This window comes from Podarcis melisellensis, assembly GCF_964234715.1.
Source record: "Podarcis melisellensis genome assembly, chromosome: 13".
NCBI classification, from domain to species: Eukaryota; Metazoa; Chordata; class Lepidosauria; order Squamata; family Lacertidae; genus Podarcis; species Podarcis melisellensis.
This window is the reverse complement of record NC_138545.1, coordinates 36,364,600-36,373,718: the sequence shown is the minus strand read 5'-3', so window position 1 is coordinate 36,373,718 and position 9,119 is coordinate 36,364,600. Positions and strand designations below refer to the sequence as shown.

Sequence of the window (9,119 nt, the reverse complement as noted above, 5' to 3'; positions counted from 1 at the left end):
AGATGGCGGCGGGCAGCGGGGGTTCCGGGCACCGTCGGCGGCGCGGGGCGCTGCGGCTGCTGATGCGGGTGGGCTCGGTGCTTCTCACGCGCTTCCCGTTCTGGCACTGCCTCAGCGGCCTCCTCCTCAACGCCGAGCGCGCCGACGCCCGCCGGTGAGCCCGCGCGGCCGGGAAAGCGGTGGTGGTGGGGAGCGCGGTGGCGGCGTCGAGGGCGCTTCTGAGCATGTGCAGAGGGCCTTCTGCGCCTTGACTTCCCGGCGGGTTGTGGGGTTGGGGAAGGAATCCAGTATTTGCTTTTAGGAGGTCGTGAGCTAAGGGGGCTTGTGGGGTGGGGAAAGGAGAAGGGTGGGGAACCCTCCAGGGTCTTCACAGAGAGGGGTGCGGTGGGGGAAGAACCATAGAATTGTAAAGTTGGAATTTATTATTATTATTATTATTATTATTGTCATCATTATTATTATTCTGTGAACCGTCCTGAGACCTCCTGGTATAGGACGGTATATAAATTCAATTATTATTATTATTATCATTATTATTATTATTTGAACCATCCTTATTCTGTGAACCGTCCTGAGACCTCCCGGTATAGGGCGGTACAGTGGATGCTTGGGTTGCGAACGTGATCCGTGTGGGAGGCACGTTTGCAACCCGCAGCATTCGCAACCCGCAGTGCCGCGTCTGTGCATTGGCGGGTTGTGATTCGGCACTTCTGCACATGCACAAAGCGCGATTTAGCGCTTCTGCGCATGCGCGACTGCCGAAAACCGGAAGTAACTTGTTCTGGTACTTTAGGGTTTTGGCGTGTCCGTAACCCAAAAAAACGCAGCCTGAAGTGTCTGTAACCTGAGGTATGACTGTATATAAATTCAATTAATATTATTATTTTTATTATTGCTATTAGTAGTAGTAGTAGTACCCTGTCCATCTGAGCAGCATAATGTTACAGAACTGTGTGTGTGTCCTCCTAAACACCAAAATTAACAGAGTTTTGGGCTATTTGTGATAGGAAAGTAGAATATAAGCTGCAAAGGAATTCCTGGGTAGCCCGGCCAAGCCAGGGCCGTTAAGAGAGCCATTGTGGGTCGTTATGATAATGCAATAAGATAATAAACCATTAAAGATTAAGAAGCTTATGTATGCAGGGCTAAAGGTTATATGGTTACTCCCAGGGGTACTTTCATCTAACTAACCCCTTGTAATGCAGGAATCTCCATTGAAGCATTAATTCTGCCTTGGTCGGACCACACCTGGAATACTTGTGCCCAGTTCTGGGCCATTTAAGAAGGGTGTTGACAAGATGATACAGAGTCTGGAAAGCAAGACTTATGGGGAACGGTTGAGGGAGCTGAGTATGTCCAAAAAAGAGATAAAGGAGATTTGATAGCCATCTTCAAATATCTAAAGGGCTGTCACATGGAGGACAGAGCAAGCTTGTTTTCTCCTGCTCTGGAAGCTAGGACTGAATGCTTCAGAGATTGCAGGTTGCCTGGAGATGAGTCATAGTTGCCACAGGCGACCATGCCAGTGGCTGTTTACAAGCCTGCAGGATGGATACCTGAACATAGCTTCCGAAGTATATTGGCAAATGCGTGTGTTTCTTGTCATGCCTGCAGATGGGAAGAGATATGGTTGAATACTCTGGGAAAAGGAAGTAAATGAACATGGATGTTTATATGGCTAACTATAATTGGGGTAGAAACCTAGAGCTGCTGCTAGTATAGGTAAAGGTAAAGGGACCCCTGACCATTAGGTCCAGTTGTGGCCGACTCTGGGGTTGTGGCGCTCATCTCGCTTTATTGGCCGAGGGAGCTGGCCTACAGCTTCCGGGTCATGTGGCCAGCATGACTAAGCCGCTTCTGGCGAACCAGAGCAGCGCACGGAAATGCCGTTTACCTTCCTGCTCGAGCGGTACGTATTTATCTACTTGCACTTTGACGTACTTTCGAACTGCTGGGTTGGCAGGAGCAGGGACTGAGCAACGGGAGCTCACCCCGTCGCGGGGATTCAAACCACCAACCTTCCAATCAATTGGCAAGTCCTAGGCTCCGTGGTTTAACCCATAACGCCACCTGCGTCCCGTGCTGCTAGTATATTGACTTACTAAAACACACACACACACACACACACACACACACACACACACACATATCCCCTCAAGTCCAGACTTTCAAAATAACAAACGTGGCAATGAGTTCCATAGCACTTCTAACAGTCTGTGCTTGAAATTGAATTCCCCGTCGTTTCAAAATGTTGCATTTAGCAACGCTAATTAAATCTGCATAGCTTTGCAGCAGTTTGTACGTCATGAAAAAACTTTCCATAGCTGGGTCTGTTTCAGGGTGGAATGATTTCTCCTTGGGGATATAGTTCTTTTTTAAAACAACAACAACATAGCCCTATTTTTCTCTTTCCTTTCTCCTTGTGCTGTATTTGTTTCTTCTGGGTGCCTTTGATGACTAATGTTCTACATTTTATTTCCTTGCCCAGAAAACCAGACATCCCTGTTCCATTTCTCTACTTCGACATGGGCATGGCGGTCCTGTGTGCCAGCTTCATGTCCTTTGGGGTGAAACGCAGGTGGTTTGCCCTGGGGGCTGCCCTTCAGTTGGCTATCAGCACATATGCGGCGTACATTGGAGGCTACGCCCACTATGGAGACTGGCTGAAGGTGAGAGAGAGGAGAGAGAGAGTCTTTGGCTCACTGGCTTCTCAAAAGCTGCAGTTGGAGTGTACTAGATTGCAGCTGAGTAGAAGAGCGCTTGCTCTGCGTACAAAACGTTCTCAGGTTCAGCCCGCAGCTTGGGAACCACCAAGGGAAGAAGGCTCAGAGCCTGGGGGGTAGTGGTGGGACAGTGAAGAGGGAGAAGACTGGGAGGAGGAGGTGTCAGAAGCCTGAAGAGGTAACAGGGTTTAGTGAGCAGGAAGAATCTGTGGCAGAGAGAAGTCCCGAATCGGAGGCAGAAGCTGAAGCAGAAAAGTGGGATGAGGGAGGCAGAGATGAGTCAGGCTAGTGAAGAGTCACAAGTGTCCCCCTCTTGCTGTGACATGCTCCCCTCCTCTCTGGTCTCCCAGAACCAGAAGAGGCATGAAGAGGGTGGCGCAAAGACACACATGCAGGTGCAGTCTCTGATTGCTTAGGCAGAGGTTCTCAACCTGTGGGTCCCCAGATGTTGTTGCACTACAACTCCCATCATCCCTGAGCTTTGGCCTTGCTAGCTAGGGGTGATGGGAGGTGTAGTTCAACAACACCTGGGGACCCACAGGTTGAGAAAGGCTGGCTTAGAGCATCGTCTGCAATAGCTTATGAGGTAGGGAACCAAACCCTGGTGTTTGCCCTGAGCGTCAAGTGGTCAGAGGCATACAGCCAAACCTCAGTTGTCGAACGTAATCCGTTCTGGAAGATCATTCAACTTCCAAAACGTTCAGCAACTGAGGAATGGCTTCTGATTGGTTGTAAGAGCTGCTTGCACTCAAGCGGAAGCCGTGTCGGATGTTCGGGTTCCAAAAAACGTTCAAAAACTGGAGCATTTCCTTCCGAGTTTTTGGCATTTGGGAGCCGAAATGTTCGAAAACGGAGCTGTTCGAGAACTGAAGTTTGACTGTAGTTTGTCTATATATGGACCTGCCCTGCATGTGTGTATAATCCTTTATATGCTATTGAAGCTATCCTGCATAAATCCCAGATATTGTTTATGCATTTATATCAACTGCCCACTTTTTAAAAATCCCCAACTCTTAAATGTTTGGAGCAAAAGTGATCCCCGCTGCTTGCTTTCTACACTCATGTTGCTCTTTGGTCACCTCCCTTTCCAGCCTTAACACCCCCTCCCCCCCCAAAAAAAATTGCTTAAAGCTTTCTTTGCAATAAAGGACAGTGGTGAGATTGGATGTGTCCAGAGAGCTCCTCTTTGCTTCCTGAAGGACATCAGAGCAGTCGGCAGATAGATGGTTTCTCTGTTGACTGGATTTACCGTATTTTTCGCCCTATAGGACACACTTTTCCCCCTCCAGAAATGAAGGGGAAATCTGTGTGCGTCCTATGGGGCGAATGCACCGACCCCTTTCGCTCTCCAGGCTTCAGGAAGCTATCAGCAAGCCTGGGGAGCCCGCAGGAGTTCCCGCAGGGCTCCCTAGGCTGCGGATAGCAGCCTGCTGCCCGGAGCGTGGGGCGCACTGAAACCGCGGCTGGGGGGGAATATTTTTTTTTCTTTATTTCCCCCCCCCCCAAAAAAACCCCTAGGTGCATCCTATGGGCCGGTGCATCCTATAGGGCGAAAAATACGGTAGCTTGCAGGCTGATAGTTGCCTCCCGGCGTAAGGCTGTGGTGCTGAGCTTTCCTCTGAACAGATCTTCAGGTTTGCCTGAGACTGAGGATCTTCCAGAGGTGAGCAATGTGAGATGCTTTAGTTTGTGCCCATAAGTGCTGAGGGATAAAGAATGGTTGTCTTCTAAAGTGCTTTTAGAGTAAGTACAGGATTAATTTTTTATACTGGTCTTACTCTACAGGGTATCTGCTCTGAGCCTGTGTGGATTAGGCGTTGGTTGTGAATCTAAGCAAGATAGCGAATTGGACAATGACACCTTTAATTTTCACCCCGTTTCTGCTTTCTGTCTAGCCCTTCAGGTCTCAGACCCTGGCCCACTTCAGAAGTACAGATCTTGGCTTAACACACCAACATATTCACAAACCTTGGGCCTGCCTGCTTTGTCCTCACCTTTCCCTTCAAGATCAACCCAGGAAGTCTTCCATTTACCCACATTTCCCGTTAATGTACAAACCATTGTTTAAGATCATGACTCATTCTAAACCCAGCAACCATAGTTTTGTGGTTTGTGGATGTATCAGAAAACTAATGGAAGACTTCCTGGATTAGTCTCAGCAGGGCTGGGGCCTGCGTAAGGCTGGAATGCACATATGCAACAACCCTGCATGTTTATTAAGCTGGGATTTGTAGGTCTGAACAAGGCCTTTAACTGTAATCTTCCTAAAATTGTCTGTGCTAGACCAGAGTAGAAGAATGCTCTCTCCTTGCAAAAATAGCAGTGTGGCCGCTTGGGAATTTGGGTGCAGAGGATGCTGTGCCAGGAGGCAAATGTTTGCAGTTCATATGATACAGTAAACCAGCGTATCTCTGGTTATTGTGGATTCAAGGTGTTTGGTTTGCTTTCTGTTAACTTGCCTGCCTTGTCTTTTGGCGCAGGTGAGGATGTATTCACGAACGATAGCCATCATTGGTGGTCTCTTGGTTTTGGCAAGCGGGGCCGGCGAGATCTACCGGCAGAAACCGCGGAACAGGTCCCTGCAGTCCACGGGGCAGGTTTTCATCGGCATCTACCTCATCTGCGTGGTACGTATGCTGTCAAATCCCAAATGTTTGGGACCCTAGATGTTGCTGGACTACACCTCCCATCACCCACACTTTCTTTGCTTGTCTCACTTTCCTCTTCCAGGCCTACTCTCTCCAGCACAGCAAGGAAGACCGCCTTGCCTATCTCAGTGGCGTCCCAGGTGGAGAAATTGCCTTACAGCTCCTCTTTGTCCTCTACGGGGTGCTGGCCCTGTCCTTCCTGTCTGGCTACTACATCACTGCAGCCGCTCAGATCTTGTCGGTCATCCTGCCTCTGGTCATTCTCTTCATCGACGGCAACTTGGGTTACTGGCACGATTCCCGCCGGGTCGAATTTTGGAATCAAATGAAGCTGGTTGGGCAGAACGTTGGGATCTTCGGGGCCGCCATAATTTTGGCCACAGATGGCTGACATTAGACTCTGTGAGACATTGAAGCACGGTGCTTTGAAGTGGGAGTGGGGTGCATTTTTGCAGAGGACGGAGACTCTCCCTCTTTTTTTATTATTTATTTTTTATCATTTTACTGCATCTTAAAAAAACACACCCCATTCCTTGCTATTGGCAGCTAAACAAATGAGCGGGTGGTTGTTTTCATAATCCAGAGCCATTCCTACATTGTTATTTTCATTTCAAAGGACACCTTAGCAGCTTCCCCCTCCACATGTTGTAGTAATTGCGAGAGTCTCTAGTGGGCTCAGGGCTGCATCAGTGAAGCTTTCAAGTTGTCATCTCATTTCAGCGGGGAAGGGGTGAATCTTTGCTTACATCCTGGCCAATAGGTTAAAGATAACTTTGCAAAGGTCGCTGTGATCTTGGGTGCGCCAGTTCTGGATCCCAACCCTGGGGTTTGGGTAGCCAAAGACACAGAGATCATTCGACTCATCTTTGCTCTGTATGCAGATGGCAGAGGCCGTTGTGGAACATGCATTTCCTTCTAACAAGCAGGTCAGGGCTTTTGAAAGGTTCTCAGAAGTTCGTGCGAACCATGGACTCCTGCTGAGATGGGCTGGCTTCCTCTTTGCCTGTACCGAAGCTTTTGCAAGGCCCCCTGGGCACGTTTGAAGTGCCACCTACAACCAGTTAGGCAAAAACTGTTCCATTTGGAATGTAGCAACTCAGAGAAATATCTCCCTGCCGCCATTCTTGCATGGTACAGAGTGGATACAGCTTTCATGCACACAGGGCGCAGCTGATTAAACGGGATGGCAAACTTTTGGTGTCATCCTTGCACGATGGGAAAACAAGAGCTAATCCAGCGCTACCTTTTACCTTACTTGGGAGTCTTGGAGGCTGCTCTCAAAATCCTTGGTGGATGGGATTGGATTGTTGGGGAAGAGAAGCCTGAAGCTCATTGCCCCTCACCCCTGGAAGGGGCAAGCTCAGACTTGACAATATTGGACTAGGTGGGCTGCCTAATGACCCAAGGCAGCTTTCAAGAGCACAGAAACTCCTGCTACTTCTGTCCCCCAGCATTGAGCAGGTTTTGTTCTGGAATAATTTATTCCAGGGCTGGGGATGCTGAGACCCTCCAGATTTTGCTGGACTACAACACCCATCGTCCTTGACCATTGGACACGCTTGCCAGGGCCAATGGCAGTTGGGTTTCATCTGGAGGGCCACTCCAGCATAACTTGGGAAAGGCAGAGAACGGTTCTCTCACCATGAGGAAGTGGGGTACCTTAATTTTCCAGCTGGCTATGTACAAGCACGAGCTCTTTCTATAGCTGCAAGATCATGCTTGGCGCATTTTATTTATTACTTCCGAACTCAAAGGCAACACTGAAAACTGAATCATTGCTCCATAATATTGGCGTCTCTCCAGATTCCCAAGTTTGTTTTCTCTTTTGAAAAGAATGAGGGGGTGGGGAAGGGGATTCTCAGCATGTTCATAAATCTTTAAAACCTAGCATAATCAGCTGAAACGGCACGTGCGCTGAAACACATTGAATTGCGCTGTTATAGGGCGGGGAAGCTGCTTTTGGGGAGTGGAGGCGACCTACCGCCAGAACACATTTAATCTCCCCCTGTACCCGATCAGGTTTCTCCTTGTTGACACCAGTGCGCAAGCTTTCTGCAGTTTAATCTGCATACATGCAGTTTCTACAATGGGGATTGCACTTCAGGGAAGAGTGTGCATGAAGAGGAAACAAGAAAACCCTTGTCGGAATTGAACATCCCCTTGGAATTTGGTGTGTATGTTGAGGAGGGTGGGATGTTTGTGTTTGGCTGGGGCTAGTCGGGGGTTTAAAATGCTGCCCAGGAATCACTCCTGGGGAACACCAGCCACACCATCTGCTTGGATGCAGTGGTGTGTGTTTGCTTTTTAAAAAGTGTGTACTTCCATTTCGGTTGTATCCAAAGCACTCCTGTGGAGGCACTTTGGAGCTGATTGGGCTCTCTGTTCTAGGCTCAAAGGCCACTGAAACACGGTTGACCATACACTGCATTCCCTCTTTCCCTTATCAGCAGATATCGCTGCTGGCTGCGTCTTCCTTTTGGCTTTTTCTAAACCACACTGTGTTTATGGAGGATCAAGAAGAAAATAAAACACTTTTTCCAGTCTCCCATTTTTTATCTTTCCGTGCCTGTCCTTTCCGCTGCTTCCAAACACTCGTCGGTCTTTGAACTTCCAAACAACCCAAGTTTTAGCAGGGCTGCGTGGACCACGGGGGTTTCGGTTATGCAATGCTTGGCATCCCAGGCAGAAACTGGCAGCTCAGCATTTGTGCGTCGTCATGTCATGCCAGCATCTTAGGCATTTAAGGTAAAGGTAAAGGGACCCCTGACCTTTAGGTCCAGTCGTGGCTGACTCTGGGGTTGCGGCGCTCATCTCGCTTTATTGGCCGAGGGAGCCGGCATACAGCTTCCGGGTCATGTGGTCAGCATGACTAAGCCGCTTCTGGCGAACCAGAGCAGCACACACAAACGCCGTTTACCTTCCCACCGGAGTGGCACCTATTCATCTACTTGCACTTTGACGTGCTTTCGAACTGCTAGGTTGGCAGGAGCAGGGACTGAGCAACGGGAGCTCACCCCCTTGCGGGGATTTGAACCGCCAACCTTCTGATCGGCAAGTCCTAGGCTCTGTGGTTTAACCCACAGCACCACCCACGTCCCTTAGGCATTTAGGAAGCTGCCTTATATCAAGTCAGATCATTGTTCGCTCTAGCTCAGTATCACCTGCACTGACTGGCAGCAGCTCGCCAGGGTTTCTGGCAGGGCATCTTCTCCAACAGCCTGCTACTGGTGCCTAAAGGTGTATCATGAAGGCGCCAGGCAAACCTCCCTGGGGAAAGCAATAAAACAAACACTAAAAACTTCCCTAAACAGTTCCCTAAGGAACTGGCAGAAAGAATTCCATGATACTTATTTGTTATTTCTATACCGCCCTTCATCAAAAGATCCCAGGGCATATGATGGAATAAAACAAGATGAAATGCAAGTACAGTGGTACCTCGGGTTAAGTACTTAATTCGTTCCCGAGGTCCGTTCTTAACCTGAAACTGTTCTTAACCTGAAGCACCACTTTAGCTAATGGGGCCTCCTGCTGCTGCCCACCGCCGGAGCACAATTTCTGTTCTCATCCTGAAGCAAAGTTCTTAACCTGAAGCACTATTTCTGGGTTAGCGGAGTCTGTAACCTGAAATGTCTGTAACCTGAGGTACCACTGTAAATAATTAAACCAAAATAATAACCCCTCTTCCCACAGCCTGATGGTATGTCTTTAGGTGTTTCAACTAAAAATGCATTCCTGGCTGCTTGGTCCG

At 48.9% G+C, this 9,119-nt stretch overlaps 1 protein-coding gene across 1 annotated transcript; it reads left to right on the top strand.

Moving 5' to 3' along the window:
* On the top strand, positions 1–7,914 carry TMEM101 (transmembrane protein 101). The gene is made up of 4 exons (XM_081884425.1): positions 1–154; positions 2,489–2,669; positions 5,204–5,350; positions 5,454–7,914. The coding sequence occupies exons 1-4, from the start codon at positions 3–5 to the stop codon at positions 5,760–5,762; spliced, it is 789 nt and encodes a 262-aa protein (XP_081740551.1). The 5' UTR covers positions 1–2; the 3' UTR covers positions 5,763–7,914.
* The last annotated feature ends 1,205 nt before the right edge of the window (positions 7,915–9,119 follow it).